The 21,868-nt window shown below is 49.8% G+C and overlaps 1 protein-coding gene across 1 annotated transcript in view; it reads left to right on the forward strand.

Moving 5' to 3' along the window:
* Positions 1-18,567, forward strand: part of UNC79 (unc-79 homolog, NALCN channel complex subunit) — a 137,658-nt gene extending 119,091 nt beyond the window's left edge. The window contains exons 43-52 of the mRNA XM_069951065.1: positions 2,208-2,318; positions 4,325-4,429; positions 5,342-5,419; positions 7,849-7,938; positions 8,026-8,201; positions 8,284-8,470; positions 8,638-8,835; positions 11,485-11,562; positions 13,102-13,143; positions 16,976-18,567. Of these exons, the coding sequence (XP_069807166.1) occupies positions 2,208-2,318; positions 4,325-4,429; positions 5,342-5,419; positions 7,849-7,938; positions 8,026-8,201; positions 8,284-8,470; positions 8,638-8,835; positions 11,485-11,562; positions 13,102-13,143; positions 16,976-17,176 (1,266 nt within the window). The 3' untranslated portion in view covers positions 17,177-18,567. The remainder of the gene's footprint in view (positions 1-2,207; positions 2,319-4,324; positions 4,430-5,341; positions 5,420-7,848; positions 7,939-8,025; positions 8,202-8,283; positions 8,471-8,637; positions 8,836-11,484; positions 11,563-13,101; positions 13,144-16,975) is intronic.
* The last annotated feature ends 3,301 nt before the right edge of the window (positions 18,568-21,868 follow it).

A 21,868-nucleotide genomic window follows, 5' to 3' on the forward strand; every position in this document is an offset into this window, starting at 1 on the left:
CCTCCTGCTTATCACATACGTGTCCTCCTGCTTATCACATACATGTCCTCCTGCTTATCACATACGTGTCCTCCTGCTTATCACATACATGTCCTCCTGCTTATCACATACGTGTCCTCCTGTATATAACATACATGTCCTCCTGTATATCACATACGTGTCCTCCTGCTTATCACATACATGTCCTCCTGCTTATCACATACGTGTCCTCCTGCTTATCACATACATGTCCTCCTGCTTATCACATACATGTCCTCCTGCTTATCACATACATGTCCTCCTGCTTATCACATACGTGTCCTCCTGTATATCACATACGTGTCCTCCTGTATATCACATACATGTCCTCCTGCTTATCACATACGTGTCCTCCTGCTTATCACATACGTGTCCTCCTGCTTATCACATACGTGTCCTCCTGCTTATCACATACGTGTCCTCCTGCTTATCACATACGTGTCCTCCTGCTTATCACATACGTGTCCTCCTGCTTATCACATATGTATCCTCCTGCTTATCACATACATGTCCTCCTGCTTATCACATACGTGTCCTCCTGCTTATCACATACGTGTCCTCCTGTATATCACATACGTGTCCTCCTGCTTATCACATACGTGTCCTCCTGCTTATCACATACGTGTCCTCCTGCTTATCACATACGTGTCCTCCTGCTTATCACATACGTGTCCTCCTGTATATCACATACGTGTCCTCCTGCTTATCACATACGTGTCCTCCTGCTTATCACATACGTGTCCTCCTGCTTATCACATACGTGTCCTCCTGCTTATCACATACGTGTCCTCCTGCTTATCACATACGTGTCCTCCTGCTTATCACATACGTGTCCTCCTGCTTATCACATACGTGTCCTCCTGCTTATCACATACGTGTCCTCCTGCTTATCACATACGTGTCCTCCTGCTTATCACATACGTGTCCTCCTGCTTATCACATACGTGTCCTCCTGCTTATCACATACGTGTCCTCCTGCTTATCACATACGTGTCCTCCTGCTTATCACATACGTGTCCTCCTGCTTATCACATACGTGTCCTCCTGCTTATCACATACGTGTCCTCCTGCTTATCACATACGTGTCCTCCTGCTTATCACATACGTGTCCTCCTGCTTATCACATACGTGTCCTCCTGCTTATCACATACGTGTCCTCCTGCTTATCACATACGTGTCCTCCTGCTTATCACATACGTGTCCTCCTGCTTATCACATACGTGTCCTCCTGCTTATCACATACGTGTCCTCCTGCTATATCACATACGTGTCCTCCTGCTTATCACATACGTGTCCTCCTGCTTATCACATACGTGTCCTCCTGCTTATCACATACGTGTCCTCCTGCTTATCACATACGTGTCCTCCTGCTTATCACATACGTGTCCTCCTGCTTATCACATACGTGTCCTCCTGCTTATCACATACGTGTCCTCCTGCTTATCACATACGTGTCCTCCTGCTTATCACATACGTGTCCTCCTGCTTATCACATACGTGTCCTCCTGCTTATCACATACGTGTCCTCCTGCTTATCACATACGTGTCCTCCTGTATATCACATACGTGTCCTCCTGTATATCACATACGTGTCCTCCTGCTTATCACATACGTGTCCTCCTGTATATCACATACGTGTCCTCCTGTATATCACATACGTGTCCTCCTGCTTATCACATACGTGTCCTCCTGCTTATCACATACGTGTCCTCCTGCTTATCACATACGTGTCCTCCTGCTTATCACATACGTGGGATACAGTCACCGGGATTACTCCTGTATACCTGGCATACAGTCACCGGGATCACTCCTGTTTACCTGGGATACAGTCACCGCGATCACTCCTGTATACCTGGGATACAGTCACCGTGATCACTCCTGTATACCTGGGATACAGTCACCGGGATTACTGCTGTATACCTGGGATACAGTCACCGGGATTACTCCTGTATACCTGGGATACAGTCACCGGGATTAGTGCTGTATACCTGGGATATAGTCACCGGGATCACTCCTGTATACCTGGGATACAGTCACCGGGATTACTCCTGTATACCTGGGATACAGTGACCGGGATTACTCCTGTATACCTGGGATACAGTCACCGGGATCACTCCTGTATACCTGGGATACAGTCACCGGGATTCCTATGTTCTTATTGATATGGCTCTTTCTCATCCTTACTATAGAGTTTGCTGGAGCCGTTCTCCAAGCTGCTAAGTTTCGTCATACAGAACGGGGTGTTCACCCTGGCCAACCTTGTGGAGCTGTGCGGCCTGTGTTACCGAGCGTTTACCAAGGTAATAGTGTCCGAGTCCTGTCACTATCATCCGTCTATGGATTCATAGGAGATCCACCAGCGGGAGATCCACCAGCAGGAGATCCACTTAGAAGGCGAGATGACGTCAGTACATGGCCACTGCAATTCTATCAGACATTCTATAGATAGAAACAAAAGACGCCAGTCACACAGGGTCGCCCATACAGGTCTATGGAGGGGTGAGGCGAGAGATGGGAGAGGGATACAGAGACCAGAAGCTGCAGCAAGACAGCAAAGAGATGTCTCCTTGTATAAACTATTTACCACTGCTCTATAATGTCTTCTATGCTGCCTCAGCTTTTTAGTTTATATGTAGAGAAATAGAAAATGCAGAATCCCCTCTTCTATAGAAATGCAGAATCCCCTCTGTATAGCGGACACCATAGATGCTAGGCAGCGCCCCCCCCCCCCCCCCACCCACACACACACACACACACACACACACATACACACATGTACTCAAAGGACAGCTTAATCATAGTGGAGTATAATACAGGATGTAACTCAGGATCAGTAATGTATGTACACAGTGACCCCACCAGCAGAATAGTGAGTGCAGCTCTGGAGTATAATACAGGATGTAACTCAGGATCAGTAATGTATGTACACAGTGACCCCACCAGCAGAATAGTGAGTGCAGCTCTGCAGTATAATACAGGATGTAACTCAGGATCAGTAATGTATGTACACAGTGACCCCACCAGCAGAATAGTGAGTGCAGCTCTGGAGTATAATACAGGATGTAACTCAGGATCAGTAATGTATGTACACAGTGACCCCACCAGCAGAATAGTGAGTGCAGCTCTGGGGTATAATACAGGATGTAACTCAGGATCAGTAATGTATGTACACAGTGACCCCACCAGCAGAATAGTGAGTGCAGCTCTGGAGGATAATACAGGATGTAACTCAGGATCAGTACAGTAATGTATGTACACAGTGACCCCACCAGCAGAATAGTGAGTGCAGCTCCGGGGGTATAATACAGGATGTAACTCAGGATCAGTACAGTAATGTATGTACACAGTAACCCCACCAGCAGAATAGTGAGTGCAGCTCTGGAGTATAATACAGGATGTAACTCAGGATCAGTACAGTAATGTATGTACACAGAATAGTGAGTGCAGCTCTGGGGTATAATACAGGATCAGTAATGTTATGTATGTACTCAGTGACCCCACCAGCAGAATAGTGAGTGCAGCTCTGCAGTACAGTACAGATGGTAACCCTCCCTGCTGGCCCCTGTGTTCCTGAACATGGCGGCTGGATGGTGATTGTGAGATGTGCAGGAAGTCAAGTTAAATAAGAAAAAGTGAAAATCAATGTGTGACCTGCGGTGGGTCAGCGACTTTACAGCCGTCTAACTAATTGGAAATTCCGTTAATGCAGCATTGGCTCGATACTATTGATCAGAGGTGGCAGGACAGGGGCTTCATTTCCATGATTCAGGGTCTTGTGTGGGAATTCTGCTGCGTCCATAGGATTGTGCAGGGCAGTAACTCCACACAGCAGCCGAGACTGGAAATCATAGGAACGTAGCTGGAGATAGGTCAGCTGTCCTCTAATGTCAGGTGTATAGCCATCTGTTTCTGGATAAGCTGGGCAATAGCCAATATGGCTGCCAGTGAAGCCGTTACAGAGAGGATCACCCAGAGCACCTAGAAATACAGCAGAGCGACATCCAGTATGGCTGCCACATCCTTCCTAGCGTCCTAAACAACAAATGTTCCCAGCTGTGCAGCCGTATGTCTTCCAGGATTAGTGATGGCTGTCACTGAATATGCTCCTTCTCTTCCCTGCTGTCACTGCCGCTGATGGAGATGGATGAGGCCTCTGTGTCATCACCGCAGATAGGCTTTGTACTTTAATGGATGTTTCTGAGACTGATAGATGACTCTGCCAGTGTCTTCTGGCTGCCGTATAAATGTATACAGATGTAGCAGAGCTGTGTGGGTGGACATGCACTAAATTTATCTAATATTGCAGGAACGGGACAAGTACTACCTGACCCGCAGTGTGATCCTGGATCTGCTGCAAGCCCTGAAGCTCAAGTCTCCCCTGCCAGACACCAACCTCCTGCTGCTGGTTCAGGTATGAGACCGTGCCTAGGCTGCAAGGGGGGATGGTAACTACAGCCATTTCATCAGCCACCATCCCCAGTGTACACACTTTTATGTGCTAAGCCCTTTCATTAAATTAAAGGCCTGGCGTTAAGGATCTGTGTTTGCATCTCAGCTCATGAGACCATTTCCAAGCAAATGTGACCTACTTAAAGGGAGCAGGAGAATTAAAGTGCACCCGCCACCCTCACACAGGCTGCGAGCTGCGGGCAGAGACACCACGTCTAGTCAGCCGCTTTTATTAATCAGAATATTCTTTACCTCTAGGTTATTTTCTGCAAACAGAAGTGTGGCGATTACTTTATATTAAGAATGATGCTTTGTCCATGAGGGGGCGCTGTTCTGTTGCAGTGCTTATATAGAACAGCTCCTATGTTTCTTATATGTCTCATGGCTTTGTCCATGAGGGGGCGCTGTTCTGTTGCAGTGTTTATATAGAACAGCTCCTATGTTTCTTATATGTCTCATGGCTTTGTCCATGAGGGGGCGCTGTTCTGTTGCAGTGCTTATATAGAACAGCTCCTATGTTTCTTATATGTCTCATGGCTTTGTCCATGAGGGGGCGCTGTTCTGTTGCAGTGTTTATATAGAACAGCTCCTATGTTTTTATGTTTCATGGCTTTGTCCATGAGGGGGCGCTGTTCTGTTGCAGTGTTTATATAGAACAGCTCCTATGTTTTTATGTTTCATGGCTTTGTCCATGAGGGGGCGCTGTTCTGTTGCAGTGCTTATGTAGAACAGCTCCTATGTTTCTTATATGTTTCATGGCTTTGTCCATGAGGGGGCGCTGTTCTGTTGCAGTGCTTATATAGAACAGCTCCTATGTTTTTTTTATATGTTTCATTGTTCTTTTTCTTAATATTGATTCCGGTTGTTATGTTAGTTCATTTGTGCAGATGTCGGAACAAAGTTGTCAGAGTCCACGATTATCCACAAGCAGATGATAGCGTCATTGCCTTCGGTGAGTGGTGACCTGCATCCCCATTCTCTTATAACTGGCACGGTGCATTGTCCACAGGGGGCGCCATTATGTTACAGGACTAAATAAGGGTCTGGAGGGAAGTGTTTTTAACAGAAACTGAACTCAAGAAGAAGATGAGACAGTGAGAGGTTATTGGTGGAAGGATCAGAGGCAGCGTGAGGAAATATGACTTTACTGAGAGTAGTAGATGCTTGGATCAAACCTCCACCAGATGTAGTTGGTAAATCTACAATATATCTATAATAAGGTAAGGAGGGAAATAATATAAGGGCGACTAGATGGAGCAGGGGGGCTCTTACCGATGAGTCTTCTGTGTTTCTTTGTTACTTCCAACTGCATCAATACCGGCAGAAAAACCTTCCTCCTCTCCCTTCTTATATTACAGACCAGGGTCAGGATTATTCTACATTTTGCTGTCTGAGGACCCGGCTGTACAATGCTTTCTAGAGAATTGTCTAGAGGGGGCCGGGGGTTCAGATAGATAGATAGATAGATAGGAGATAGATAGATATGTAGGTAGATAGATTAGTTTGATGTAGACAGATTATATTCCTACATGTAATATCTATATATCTAGTATCTTTATGAACCGCCTTTCTTTACTGTTCATCTGCCATATATCTATCTATCGAGAGAGAGAGAGAGGGAGAGAGAGAGTGAGAGAGAGAGCTGCTCGGCAGTGAAGCATTACAGCTATCACCACCCTCCATCATCCTATCACTGGCAATAAGGCAGAACAGGCCGGGCCCCTCTGTCAGTCACCTTAGTCCGGGTTTGTTTTGCTGTCAGGGAAATGTCAGACATTGCAATCTGGGAGACAGTCGGGTCCAGTTCAGCACAATAAGGATCGGCCCCATTATGATAATACAGATGGACGTCTGCACATGAAGATGTAACCGCTTCCTTGCCAGGCTGGCTTATGGCGCCTTCCCTTCCTTGCAGACAGGCTGCTTTGTGGCCGCTTTAACCCCTACTTTACTGCAGCACGTCTACATTCACATTCAGATAATTTCCCTGTGGTTCTTGTATGAAGGCTGAACCATGATCTATACATTGCTGCAGACTGATGATATTATAGGACGCCAATGCTGTGGTTTCTGCTGCTCAACACTGTGATGTGAGGATGTGAATGGCAACAAAGGGATAAAATCACCAACGGGAAAATCAATGCTTAAGGCATTTTAAAGGGGCAGTTCAGGATTTAAAAATAAAATTATATGCTGGTAGGGCTGCTGCGTCAGAGCCAGATATTGCCTCCCATGTACAGATATAGAACTACAATTACCAGTAAGCCTCCGGTATCATCTTTGGACTCCCGATCATTGTGCGCCGCTCCTCTTCTTCCCCTCCTGAACACTTCACATATTTAATCTCTAATAAATAGAGAAATAATCAGTGAATGCTGGAACGGCGGGGAGACTGGTTGGTGCCGCACACTGCCATAGTTTGAGGCTGGCGCTGCCCGTCACAGGGATCCGTAATTCTACAGATTTATGAGCTGGGGGCGCTCATGAGTCACATTGTAAATGTAAAACTAGAATCTCTGTGACTTGTTTAGGGTGGGTTCACACTACGGAATTCTCACGGATAAACTCCGCGGAATTCCGCAGTATGTCTGCTAGCACGGCTGCGCACCTTTCCGCCGGCTCCATAGCGGAATACGCCTGTGGCTCTCCAGTTGCTGCTGCAAAACTACAACTTGATTGCAACAGCCGGAGAACCACAGGTTTGTCAGTTGTAGTTATCCAGTAACTAGAGAGCCACAGGGTAGAAGATAGTGGCCTTAGGGGTCAAGTAGTCAGAGAATTAGGGCCCTATTCCACCGGACGATAATCGTTCAGATTATCGTTAAATCGTTTGAATCTAAACGATAATCGTTCGGTTGAAATGCAGTTAACGATTAACGACCGAACGAGAAATCGTTGATCGCTTTATAAGACCTGGACCTATTTTTATCGTTGCTCGTTCGCAAAACGTTCGCAAATCGTTTGCATTGAATAAGACGTCGTTCGGTTGTTTGCAATAGATGCGAACGCAATAGCGAATAAATAGCGAAGAAAAAACTATCGCAATTACGATCATAAGTAACGATTATCGTTCCATGGAAATGAGTAAACGTTTTCAGGTCTTTCGCAATAGCGGTTGTTTAAGATCGATAACGATTATGCAAACGATAATCGTCCGGTGGAATAGGGCCCTTAGCAGAGATGTCTATGCTGGAAACTGATGGGTCAGATAAGAGTCTTCAAGATGGAGTCTGAAGCAATCATGGAGATCTCTAAGCTAAATACCTAAAGGCTTCAGCATTAACAAGTCTCTTAAAGGTCGGAGAGTTTGTCAAGGTCACGCCAAGATGGTGGAGCTGAGGTCACCTCTGATATCATTTTTGTTTCTTCCTTGTTGTATAGTGCGGCACGGCAGCCATGGAGTGCACCCGACAATATATCGGTGAGATCCTGGACTTCATAGCAGATATGCACACCTTGACTAAGCTGAAGGTAAGTGCTCATAGCAGAAAGCCATCAGTGTCCATAGCTTTCAGTGGAACTCCATGATGACACGAGTCGTCTTCCTTGCTCCTATAGAGCCATATGAAGACCTGCTCACAGCCTTTGCACGAGGACACGTTCGGTGGACACCTTAAAGTTGGTCTTGCCCAGATTGCCTCCATGGAGATAACTCGTGGAAACCATCGAGACAATAAAGCGGTCATACGATATCTACCCTGGTTATACCATCCACCTTCAGCCATGCAACAGGGGTGAGGGCAGAAACAGAGAATTCTGGGAAATGTCTGAAACAATAGACTGTAACTTAACATTTATACTTCTATTTCCCTCTAGCCCTAAAGAGTTCATAGAATGTGTCTCTCATATCCGGCTCCTGTCGTGGCTTCTCTTGGGGTCCCTCACCCATGGAGTGGTCTGCACAAATTCACCCTCACCGTGTATGCCGATCCCCTTAGATGCTGGCTCACATGTTGCTGATCATCTGATCGTCATTCTGATTGGGTTCCCTGAACAATCTAAGGTAACACATGAGGCCAGATCCCTAGAATCATAGGGACAATGAAAGCTGTTCATATAATAATAATAATGAAGGCTACCTGTCAGTATGAATGGTTTTGAATAGAGTAGGGGTACGGTGGGGTTTGTAAAGCAGACAGCCCCTGTGACATCCATCTTGTCTCTCCGCAGACCTCTGTGCTGCACATGTGCTCCCTCTTTCACGCCTTCATCTTCGCCCAGCTGTGGACCGTGTACTGCGAGCAGGCAGCCATCGCTCCGTCTATTCAGAACCAGAATGAGTTCAGCTTCACGGCCATACTGACGGCTCTGGAGTTCTGGAGCAGGGTCACTCCCAGCATCCTGCAGCTTATGGCGCACAATACCGTGGTGAGTGTGGGCTCAGGACTCCTTGGCACAGGGCGGTCAATCTCTGGTAATTGGCGTTCCTGTAGAGCTCGGAGAATTAGATCAACACGCTGCTAATCTGGTTATACAGATAATATCACCCAGATGGTTTCTGTCTTCTTCTCATTGGCATTTGGAAGAAGTGAAACAGAAATGTTTCCTCAGTTAGGAGGAGGCATAGAAATGTGCCGGCCGGGGGGATGCGGGTGAAATGTGCCAGGCCGGGGGGATGCGGGAAAAATGTGCCCGGCAAGGGGGCTGCAGGTGAAATGTGCTGGGCCGGGGGGCTGCAGGTGAAATGTGCTGGGCCGGGGGGCTGCAGGTGAAATGTGCTGGGCCGGGGGGCTGCAGGTGAAATGTGCTGGGCCGGGGGGCTGCGGGTGAAATGTGCCTGGCCGGGGGGCTGCGGGTGAAACATGACGGGTCGGGGGGCTGCGGGTGAAATGTGTCGGGCCGGGGGCCTGCGGGTGAAATGTGCCTGGCCGGGGGGCTGCAGGTGAAGCATGACGGGTCGGGGGGCTGCGGGTGAAGCATGACGGGTCGGGGGGCTGCGGGTGAAATGTGCCCGGCAAGGGGGCTGCAGGTGAAATGTGCTGGGCCGGGGGGCTGCGGGTGAAATGTGCCTGGCCGGAGGGCTGCAGGTGAAATGTGCCTGGCCGGGGGGCTGCAGGTGAAATGTGCTGGGCCGGGGGGCTGCGGGTGAAATGTGCCTGGCCGGGGGGCTGCAGGTGAAATGTGCCCGGCCGGAGGGCTGCAGGTGAAACGTGCTGGGTCAGGGGGCTGCGGGTGAAACATGACGGGTCGGGGGGCTGCTGGTGAAATGTGCCCAGCAAGGGGGCTGCAGGTGAAATGTGCCCGGCCAGGGGGCTGCAGGTGAAATGTGCCCGGCCGGAGGGCTGCAGGTGAAATGTGCCCGGCCAGGGGGCTGCGGGTGAAATGTGCCCGGCCAGGGGGCTGCGGGTGAAATGTGCCAGGCCAGGGGGCTGCGGGTAACATGGGCCTGGCCGGGGGGCTGCGGGTGAAATGTGCCCGACCGGGGGGCTGCGGGTGAAACGTGACGGGTCGGGGGGCTGCGGGTGAAACATGACGGGTCGGGGGGCTGCTGGTGAAATGTGCCCAGCAAGGGGGCTGCAGGTGAAATGTGCCCGGCCGGAGGGCTGCAGGTGAAATGTGCCCGGCCAGGGGGCTGCAGGTGAAATGTGCCCATCCGGAGGGCTGCAGGTGAAATGTGCCCGGCCAGGGGGCTGCAGGTGAAATGTGCCCAGCAAGGGGGCCGCAGGTGAAATGTGCCCAGCCGGAGGGCTGCAGGTGAAATGTGCCCAGCCGGAGGGCTGCAGGTGAAATGTGCCCGGCCAGGGGGCTGCAGGTGAAATGTGCCCAGCAAGGGGGCTGCAGGTGAAATGTGCCCGGCCAGGGGGCTGCAGGTGAAATGTGCCCGGCCGGAGGGCTGCAGGTGAAATGTGCCCGGCCAGGGGGCTGCGGGTGAAATGTGCCCGGCCAGGGGGCTGCGGGTGAAATGTGCCAGGCCAGGGGGCTGCGGGTAACATGGGCCTGGCCGGGGGGCTGCGGGTGAAATGTGCCCGACCGGGGGGCTGCGGGTGAAACGTGACGGGTCGGGGGGCTGCGGGTAAAACATAACGGGTCGGGGGGCTGCTGGTGAAATGTGCCCAGCAAGGGGGCTGCAGGTGAAATGTGCCCGGCCGGAGGGCTGCAGGTGAAATGTGCTGGGCCGGGGGGCTGCAGGTGAAATGTGCCCGGCCGGAGGGCTGCAGGTGAAATGTGCCCAGCCGGAGGGCTGCAGGTGAAATGTGCCAGGCCAGGGGGCTGCAGGTGAAATGTGCCCGGCCGGAGGGCTGCAGGTGAAATGTGCCCGGCCAGGGGGCTGCAGGTGAAATGTGCCCGGCCGGAGGGCTGCAGGTGAAATGTGCCCGGCCAGGGGGCTGCAGGTGAAATGTGCCCGGCCGGAGGGCTGCAGGTGAAATGTGCCAGGCCAGGGGGCTGCGGATGAAATGTGCCCGGCCAGGGGGCTGCAGGTGAAATGTGCCCGGCCGGAGGGCTGCAGGTGAAATGTGCTGGGCCGGGGGGCTGCAGGTGAAATGTGCCCGGCCGGAGGGCTGCAGGTGAAATGTGCCCGGCCAGGGGGCTGCAGGTGAAATGTGCCCGGCCGGGGGGCTGCAGGTGAAATGTGCTGGGCTGGAGGGGCTGCAGGTGAAATGTGCCCGGCCGGAGGGCTGCAGGTGAAATGTGCCCAGCCGGAGGGCTGCAGGTGAAATGTGCCCGGCCGGAGGGCTGCAGGTGAAATGTGCCCAGCCGGAGGGCTGCAGGTGAAATGTGCCAGGCCAGGGGGCTGCAGGTGAAATGTGCTGGGCTGGAGGGGCTGCAGGTGAAATGTTCCCAGTAGGGTAGAGTAGAGTAAAGCCCCTCTGTAATCTCCTGGTAAATTCTCCTCCAGGATGGACAATGTTAAATTTTGACACCTGATCCTTTCAGTTCTCTTGATTTCTCTCCCCATTGGAAACACCAGGATGTTTGGCCGACCCTCGTGCATATGTAAGTGGGGACAGATAGCTGCTGCCGCTGGTGACTGGGGCGAGGGCTGGTGGTCCTATGTGATCTCTTCTGTTTTTACAGATGGTGGAGATGGTCTGTCTACATTTGATCAGTTTAATGGAAGCGCTGCAGGAGTGTAACTCCACCGTTTTCGTGAAGGTAAAAGATCTCCACCTCAGACTGGACCGTCATGGTAACCCCTGTATACTGCACACATAGACACCGGTTACCTGTATATAACGCTACCCTTCATGAATACTGCGAGGGGGGAGGGTCAACGCATTCCAAACACTGTGGAAACCAGCCGCACAAATGTTTCCGATAATCCCGGCAGTGTTGCACGACTAATGGGGAAGAAATGTGGATGTGGTTTCCACCGTGTTAGGAGTGCAGTAGTGGATTTGGATATCCCATCAGTATGTAATCAGTAGGAGGCCAATCCTGCTAACCCTGAGAATCAGCTGACCGGAGGGGCGAGAGCTGCGGCCTATGCTCTCCCTCCCAAGCACAGCCCCCCCCCCCCCCCCCCCCAATCTGATCCTAAGCATTGACCATCAATAAAGGTCCCAACAAACCCTTTTAATTATAGTAGCTAAACTTAAGGCTACATTATATCATTATATAGATAATACCTATAGAAATATGTGATTCCTTTGGGACCACAAGTTCCAGCACAGCCTGTCCCCCCCCCCTCCTGATGGCCTTAGAGGTTGCTTCGTGCACAGTGGCCGGCTCGGAGTATGATGTAACAATGTATAAATCTAATTACCCTGAAAGCTTTTTGTGTTTGGTGACATGATATATAGGACGGCGGCTGCTGCTCCAGAGCGGAGCACAAGGTGACTCATCACTGATCCCGTCAATACCAATTACCCCCGGCCTGGAGATTTAGAGGTGTAATTGCAGATCTTGATAATGTTAAAAGGACGTAATTGGATTCATATTGTGGATCCGAAATGGAGCAGCCGAGCTCTCATTAAGCAATAGATGGTGATTCGCCCCGCGTGGTGCCTCACTAGAATCTAAATGAACAACGTCCATCTGATCAGGCGGATAACAGAGGCACATAGGCCGCCATTCAGGGCTGGTGATGCCTCGTGGGTCCTGTGGTCAGATTCCTAGATCCATCCTTCCACTGCTCTGCATCCAGTGCCGTATGGCCCCCATCCACAATGATCACATACCCCCCATCCACAGTGATCACATACCCCCACCCCCACCCACCCACAGTGATCACATACCCCTCCACAGTAATCACATGCCCCCCCATCCACAGTGATCACAAAACACCCCAACCCACCCACAGCGATCATATACCACCCCCCAATCCACAGTGATCACATAACCCCCCACCCACAGTGATCACATACCACCCCCCACCCACCCACAGTGATCACATACCACCCCCCACCCACCCACAGTGATCACATACCCCCCCCCCCCAACCCACAGTCATCACATACCCCCCCACCCACAGTGATCACATAGCCCCCCCCCCCCATCCACAGTGATCACATACCACCCCCCACCCACCCACAGTGATCACATACCACCCCCCACCCACCCACAGTGATCACATAGCCCCCCCCCCCCCCATCCACAGTGATTCAGGGGGTCATACATGGCAGCCATTCCCAAGGGGCTAGCAGGCTGATCTCCTGCACTTGGAGTTACTGTACATTTCTGCTTTCTTCGCAGTTGATACCAATGTGGTTACCGATGATCCAGTCCAATATAAAGGTGAGTGGTATAGGCGGCTATGTATGTATGTATCAGATAACATAGCAGTTGTGGGGGTCTCCCGCTGCTGGTGGGGTGCTTTATTCGCTATGAAGTCCCTGCTGTCTATGAGCTGCCTTACACTGCCTCACATCACCTATTCTCTGTTCTCTGTTGGGCTCTTACTCTCTATGGGCCCCCTACTCTCTGTTGGGCTCTTACTTTCTATGGGCCCACTACTCTCTGTTGGGCTCTTACTCTCTATGGGCCCCCTACTCTCTGTTGGGCTCTTACTCTCTATGGGCCCCCTACTCTCTGTTGGGCTCCTACTCTTTATGGGCCCCCTACTCTCTATTGGGCTCCTATACTCCTCCTTGCTTGCTTGTTGGGGCTTCTTTCTCTATGTGGTTTGCCATCATAAGCGCATATTATCCATATCACAAGATGTGTATGGGGGGGCTATGACTGATGTGTATGGGGGGGCTATGACTGATGTGTATGGGGGGGCTATGACTGATGTGTATGGGGGGCTATGACTGATGTGTATGGGGGGCTATGACTGGTGTGTATGGGGGGGCTATGACTCATGTGTATGGGGGGCTATGACTCATGTGTATGGGGGGCTATGACTGACTGATGTGTATGGGAGTCTATGACTTATGTGTATGGGAGTCTATGACTGATGTGTATGGGGGGCTATGACTGACTGATGTGTATGGGAGTCTATGACTTATGTGTATGGGAGTCTATGACTGATGTGTATGGGGGGCTATGACTGTGTGGTGTGCCACCCCCGCTTTAGTATGGAGGTGGTACGGCCGGTCACTAGGTGGTGGAGTGTGACGCCAGCTTTATGGTGGTTGGCCGAGATGTAGCCGGACCCTAGAGTGTTATGTCGTGTCGCCAGTGCCAGTTGGGCACACAGGTATGGTGGCACACCTGCTTTTATTTTAGAAGGCCAGTTACACCTTGTTCCTCTGTGGTCAGTGACCTGCCGGGCTGCTACGGGGTCCCTTGGGTTAGTCCGAATGATGGGTTATAGTCCGAGTAATGACCCACCCGGATTATTGGCACTGCCACCCACAGAAAGGGGAAATGTCCCAAGGAGTGTGTGTGCTGTGTTGGCGCGGGATTAAGAATCACAGAGTCTCTTTACCATAAATTAAATCTTGTTTACTCTGAAGGTCCTTGTGTGCAGCAGAACATACAGCTTTGCCTTGACAGAATCTGTTACACTTGATAAAACACTTAATAGTTCAGGATCCAGATCTGTGATAGGAGTATAGCGAGGAGTACAGTCGTGCTGACTGGGTTGTGTGCTGAGAGGTATACAGAAGAAGCAGAGGAGCAGAGAGAAGGATGTTGTGAGAGTCCCAATCCAAGTAGTACTGTGTTCTGCCGGGATGTTAGGGGATGAGGTAGAGATAGAAGAATACTTGAGAGAACACTTGTGCCCGTGCATCGACTCTTGTTGGAATGAGCCACCTATTGCCCTACCAGTGTCAGGGGGACCTGTCCTAGAGGGTGACACAAGCCCCAGACCTTGTTACCTGGGATGAGTGAAATGCTGAGTGACTCCTGCTGACAACCGCGCTGCGAGATAGAGTTCATAGGCTTCTAGCAACTTTGCTCTATCCGGATGAGTTCCTAGCTTTCTGCCTTTATGGATACTTTCCTGCACTGTGACTGGCTAGTCCACGGTGTGGGTTGAGATGATCTCTCACTTGCCCTCTCCTGTAAAGGTTTTAACACTGCATAGTGCTGAGTAAGGTTACTTGAAGAGAAACTGTTAGGTGAGTCCTAGCTCTACGAAGGCTGGGGATGTGGCAGAGAGCCAGGGCCCAAAGGAACCACTGTAGGTAGTGTTGTAGCTTGCGCCCTTCCCCTACAAAGTCCAATGCAAAAGACCTCTACACTTCCTCTACCCACGTGATTTCCTATCTACAGCCCCTGTAAGGTGCGCTGTGAGTGGGTGAAGAGTGCATACAGAAGAAGGAAAGAGAAGATAGGACAGAAGATACTCCCATAGGTTCACAGATCCATGTGACATATAAGCAAACAGTAACCCTTTCCATACTTCAGCCGTGCAGCAAATGAGTACACATACTTACAATAGCGACACCTTGTGGTGAAACTTTATCACTACTACATCACCACTTACAAAAAGTACAGGCTTTTGCGAGGGGTGTAACCACCAGCAACACCCGTGGTGGGATACCACAACTTATGTGTATGGGGGCTATGACTGATGTGTATGAGGGCTATAACTGATGTATATGGGGGCTATGACTAACTGATGTGTATGGGGGGCTATGACTGACTGATGTGTATGGGGGGCTATGACTGACTGATGTGTATGGGGGGCTGTGTCTGATGTGTATGGGGGGCTATGACTGATGTGTATGGGGGCTATGGCTGATGTGTATGGGGGGCTATGACTGTGTATGGGGGGCTATGACTGACTGATGTGTATGGGGGGCTATGACTGATGTGTATGGGGGGCTATGACTGACTGATGTGTATGGGGGGCTATGACTGACTGATGTGTATGGGGGCTGTGTCTGATGTGTATGGGGGGCTATGACTGATGTGTATGGGGGGCTATGACTGATGTGTATGGGGGCTATGGCTGATGTGTATGGGGGGCTATGACTGTGTATGGGGGGCTATGACTGACTGATGTGTATGGGGGGCTATGACTGATGTGTATGGGGGGCTATGACTGACTGATGTGTATGGGGGGCTATGACTGATGTGTATGGGGGGCTATGACTGATTTGTATGGGGGCTATGACTGACTGATGTGTATGAGGGGGCTATGACTGATGTGTATGGGGGCTATGACTGACTGATGTGTATGGGGGCTATGACTGACTGATTTGTATGGGGGCTATGACTGACGTGTATGGGGGCTATGACTGACTGACGTGTATGGGGGCTATGACTGACTGATGTGTATGGGGGGCTGTGTCTGACGTGTATGGGGGCTATGACTGATGTGTATGGGGGGCTATGACTGATTTGTATGGGGGCCTATGACTGATGTGTATGGGGGCTATGACTGACGTGTATGGGGGCTATGACTGACTGACGTGTATGGGGGCTATGACTGACTGATGTGTATGGGGGGCTATGACTGATGTGTATGGGGGGCTATGACTGATTTGTATGGGGGCTATGACTGACTGATGTGTATGAGGGGGCTATGACTGATGTGTATGGGGGCTATGACTGACTGATGTGTATGGGGGCTATGACTGACTGATTTGTATGGGGGCTATGACTGACGTGTATGGGGGCTATGACTGACTGACGTGTATGGGGGCTATGACTGACTGATGTGTATGAGGGGCTATGACTGATGTGTATGGGGGGCTATGACTGATTTGTATGGGGGCTATGACTGACTGATGTGTATGAGGGGGCTATGACTGACTGATGTGTATGGGGGGCTATGACTGATGTGTATGGGGGCTATGACTGACTGATGTGTATGAGGGGGCTATGACTGATGTGTGTGGGGGCTATGACTGACCGATGTGTATGGGGGGCTATGCCTATGTGTATAGGGGACTATCACTGGACCAGACATTTTATTCTGCTCTCATAGTAAGGGTACTATTACACCAACAGATCTGACGACAGATTATCTGCCAAAGATTTGAAGCCAAACCCAGGAGTGGATTTGAAAAGAGGAGAAATCCAGTCTTTCCTTTATGACCTGTTCTCTGATTATAGTCTGTTCCTGGGTTTGGCTTCAAATCTTTGGCAGATAATCTGTCATCAGATCTGTTGGTGTAATAGTACCCTAACTGTCTGTGTTGATAATAATTGATATTCGTCTGTTTTGCAGCATTTATCGGCCGGGCTGCAGCTGCGCCTCCAGGCCATACAGAACAACGCCAACCAGCAGAACCTGAGGATGTTACAGGGCTCCGCACAGTTCAGCCACAACTCGGGGGTCCTGAAGAAATGGCTGCAGTGCACTCAGTTCAAAATGGCGCAGGTGGAGATCCAGTCCTCGGAGGCTGCGTCACAGTTCTATCCCCTGTAATACTCTGCAGATACAAGGGGTCACATGACTGACTCAGGGGTCACACCCCTCGTTCAGGGGTCACATGATTGATTCAGGGGTCATACTCCTGGTTCAGTGATCACATGTGCAGGAGATGTTGTTCCTGTCGCCATAATGCAGATTGGTCAGGATTAATAGGACTAATAGGAAAGGTCAGGGGTCCAGTGCTGGGCCGCCAGTAACTAGAAACGAAGAGATGTGGGCCCCTCTGCTGTCTGACTCTGGGGCCCCAGTGGCTTCGCCGCCTCCTGTATCCTGTGAGCGTCCCACTGCAGTCTGATGACACACCAAAGACACACAACCTTGCGTCAGCTACATCACACCCCATCACCACTGCCTCTCCTCTTATATTGGGAAGAGTTTTTTGGTTCCTTTTGTTTAGGGTGCGTTAGCACGTACAGGATCCGCAGCAGATTTGATGGTGCAGATTTGAATCTGCTGCAGATCCTATACGTGTGAACGCACCCTTATAAAGATTATCTAAGTACAGTATTAATTATCTAAAACATTTACTGCTCTGAGCCAGCGCAAAAGTGCAAGACTCCAAACACCCTACATTACTGACTCTCAGTTACTTCCTGGATTATACTCCAGAGCTGCACTCACTATTCTGCTGGTGAGGTCACTTTGTACACAGTGACTCCACCAGCAGAATAGTGAGTGCAGCTCTGGAGTGTAATATAGGATGGAACTCAGGATCTGTAATGTAAGGAAGCTCTATATGTGACCAGTAAGATAATGGACACTTTATCCTCTTTAAATCCATAGTGGTACATTGGAGCTCTGCACGTTTTCAGAGTCGCATACAGATGGCTTCCTGTCACTCTCTGTTCTGTGCGTCTTTTATCAAACCAGCTCAATCTTAATTGATGTCCTGTGGATAAATCTGGAACACGGAGCTGGGAGGAGGTGACAGATTAAAGAGCTGACATGGTGTAACTCCACTTATAAATCACGGTGGTAAAATGTGCTAAGAATATGAATTAGTGTCAGGTCATAACCAGCGCGCTGATCATAGAAGAAGGAAACCTAGATACAAAGTGACCTGAGACACAGGCACCGGAGGGTATAAAGCATTGCTGCTGCCGCTGTCGTCTTACTACCGACACCGGTCACAGGTGATGGATGGTAGGGAGAGCTTACACTTCTCTGATAGGACAGAACGGTGGGATCCTCAAGGATTAAACCTGTTTTCCACATGGATCCTTGATATCCATCATGGGTTCTATAAACGCAAAAACATTATGGAAAGAGTCTTCTGCTGATGCTGGTTGCTAGGGACAGAGAAACATAGCTACAAAGCTACTGAAGGGATATTCAACTTTTGATATGTTGCTGCCCATGGTAAGACTAACAATTCCTCCATACTTGTTGTTATCTATTCAGTCTCCTTCCCCCAGTTGTCAGCTGCTGCTTTCTGCTGAAGACTCAAAAATTGGTGTGAGCTTTTCTCTCTGTCTCCTCCCTTCTGAGACAGCTGATGTAAACATGTCCCTGGCAGGCTGTATCTGCAACATTGTAGCTTCTTTGTAATGCTGGGAGCATTATTCTGAGTTCAAGTCACTGATGAACTTAACCCTCTTAGCATTACAAAGAAGCTTCAATGTTGCAGATACAGCCTGCCAGAGACTTGTTTACATCAGCTGTCGCAAAAGGGAGGGGGGAGGAGGGGGAGACACAGAGAAAGGCTCACATGCACATTTTTGTGTCTTCAGCAGAAAGCAGCAGCTGAGAACTGGGGGAAGGAGACTGACTAGATAACAACAAGTTTGGAAGGAATTGTTAGTCTCACCATGGGCAGCAACATATCAGAAGTTATGTATGAGTGGAATACCCCTTTAAAGAGAAGAATCATCAGCAAAGTTAAACAATTCCAATCCTATTACAATATATACGCCAATAGGGTAAAGAATAAAACAGGCAGAATTATGCGGCGGCGCCCCTGCCACAAACTCCTGCCCGCCTCATTGTGTCAATGGGATGCCTCACGTGCCTCCGCTTTCCGCCGTTCATTGACATGTCAGAGAGTGGCAGAAAACGGAGGCGCATGAGGCATCCCATTGACACAATGAGGCAGGCGGGATTCTGTGAACATACCCTTAAAGCTGAAGGCAGCAATACTCACTGATCCTGCATCACCGGCCTGTCAGATAAGTCAGATGACAACCAAGCACCTTTAATGGTGGACATGTTGGTTGCCACCTGTAGATGACAGGGTAGATGCAGCCCCGTAGATGGCAGGGGAGATGCAGCCCTGTAAATGAGTAGATGCAGCCCCATAGATGGCAGGGGAGATGCAGCCCCGTAGGTGGCAGGGTAGATGCAGCCCCATAGATGGCAGGGGAGATGCAGCCCCGTAGATGGCAGGGGAGATGCAGCCCCGTAGATGGCAGGGGAGATGCAGCCCTGTAAATGAGTAGATGCAGCCTCATAGATGGCAGGGGAGATGCAAGCCCATAGATGGCAGGGGAGATGCAGCCCCATAAATGGCAGGGGAGATGCAGCCCCGTAGATGGCAGGGGAGATGCAGCCCCATAAATGGCAGGGGAGATGCAGCCCCGTAGATGGCAGGGGAGATGCAGCCCCATAAATGGCAGGGGAGATGCAGCCCCATAAATGGCAGGGGAGATGCAGCCCCGTAGATGGCAGGGCAGATGCAGCCCCGTAGAGGGCAGGGTAGATGCAGCCCCGTAGAGGGCAGGGTAGACGGCGTAATATTTCTTGTTAGATTTGGCTCCTCCTTAGTCTGTGACATTGTACATATATCTGTATATACAGAGGACGCACAGTGTATACATATCTGTATCATATATATACTATTTCTATGCAGAGACCTGAGTTTTCTACCACAGATGTAAATACAGCCAATCTGACTTCTCACCCAAGATAATTTTATTTATTTTTTAGGTAAAAACCATTGAAACGCTGATCTGCAAGGCAAAGTATATTAAGGTTCGTGAAGGGAGAGTAAAGCGTTATAATGTATGTTATAAGGATTGATGTAAGGTTTATAGTTCGATCGGTGGCGGACATGGCGGACCCATCTCATCCCGCTCGCCCTTATCATGGACACTACTCAGGTGGTAGTCTTTTAGAGATAATTTCACTGTTCTATAGAGATAAATGATTTATTATACAGTTATAATAGGATAAGAGATTATAAAGAGAAGACAGAGTTACTTAGTGATTATATTTCTAGGTGACACTACAACTCCCAGCATCCTCTGCACACCCTGCCTGATGAATTCACTCCCAAGAGACCTAGCTTTATTATTCGCGCCATATCTGCCCCAGGTAGCAACTAAATACAAGCTGATTGGAGAATCTACATGTAAGTAAAGGGCGAAATGAAATGAATGGCACAAATTTATGATACACATCTGTGTCCTCGCCATCTTCCTTCCCCGCTTCCTTATTGGGCGACGATCCCACTAACCCATGTACAATAATGGCGGTGTGTATGCAGACCCCATAAAGACTTTTGCCTTTGGGGGCGGGACTTAAATGACGGAGCGTTTCTGAGCTTGTATCAGGGTGTAGTAGAAAGTGGCGCAATCCGGTGGCAATGGACGATATTGTGACTTTCCTCCTGAGCCGACCGCCATATCGGTGTCATTAAAGTGCACTTAGAATCCCTGTAGGAGTACTGTGCTGATTACGTCCTCTTAGGATCACATGATGTGCGCTTGTTTGCCTTTATTTTGTTGGTTTTGTGTTTTGTTCTGGTTTTGCGGCTTGAAGCATTTGCTTCCCTAAAGAAACCCCAAAAAACCCTGTCAGTCGCAAAGTCCCCCTAAAGGGTTGTGTCCGCTGGTTTTATATGTATCACGTGTCCAGCCCACGAGGCGTACGCATGGAGCAGACTCTATGGTGTCATGTGACGCAGAGGGAAGCCGCTCCATATGTAACGTGACCCCACAATAAGGGCTGAACAACATGGGGTACAGGTCAGTTCCGTCACTGTATGGTGGGGTGCAGCACCCTCTCAGGGGTGGTCTCTGCCCTCACCCCCGTCTACATCATTTTGTTTCTGTACCAGACGACCGGTTCTCTTCCCTAAGATTTTCTTTTGTGTCGTTTCCTGTAATGAAGAGAAGAAGGTTATTACATGTGATTTACTGAGCGTGTAAAAATGTGCAAAATAAAACCCTGCTATTTATTACACTGAATGCTCGTGTTTTATCATGGCCGCTGACACGAGGGGTGGAGATGCCAGCGCAGACCTCACTAACAGGGTGACATACACATAGTGCCCCCAGCACAGCGGGAATAAGTGTCCTCTAGAGTGCCCCCATAATACTGTCCTCCAGAGTGCCCCCATAATACTGTCCTCCAGAGTGCCCCATAACAGCTGACATGCAGAGTGCCCCCATAACAGCTGACATGCAGAGTACCCCATAATACTGTCCTCCAGAGTGCTCCCATAATCCTGTCCTCCAGAGTGCCCCCATAATATTGTCCTTCAGAATGCCCCCACAATCAGACATGCAGAGTACCCCCCATAATGTCTTACCCAGAGACCCCCTAGCAGTGAAAACGCCTAGCCAGAAATTGCTGTATGAAAAAAATATATAACACATGGTTATAACCTATAGATAAGAGATAAATGCCACTGGCCCCTTGTGCTGCTCAAGTATTGCCTAAAATATTCTCAATATAACATAAGACTTT

This window comes from Dendropsophus ebraccatus, chromosome 13, assembly GCF_027789765.1.
Source record: "Dendropsophus ebraccatus isolate aDenEbr1 chromosome 13, aDenEbr1.pat, whole genome shotgun sequence".
NCBI lineage: Eukaryota > Metazoa > Chordata > Amphibia > Anura > Hylidae > Dendropsophus > Dendropsophus ebraccatus.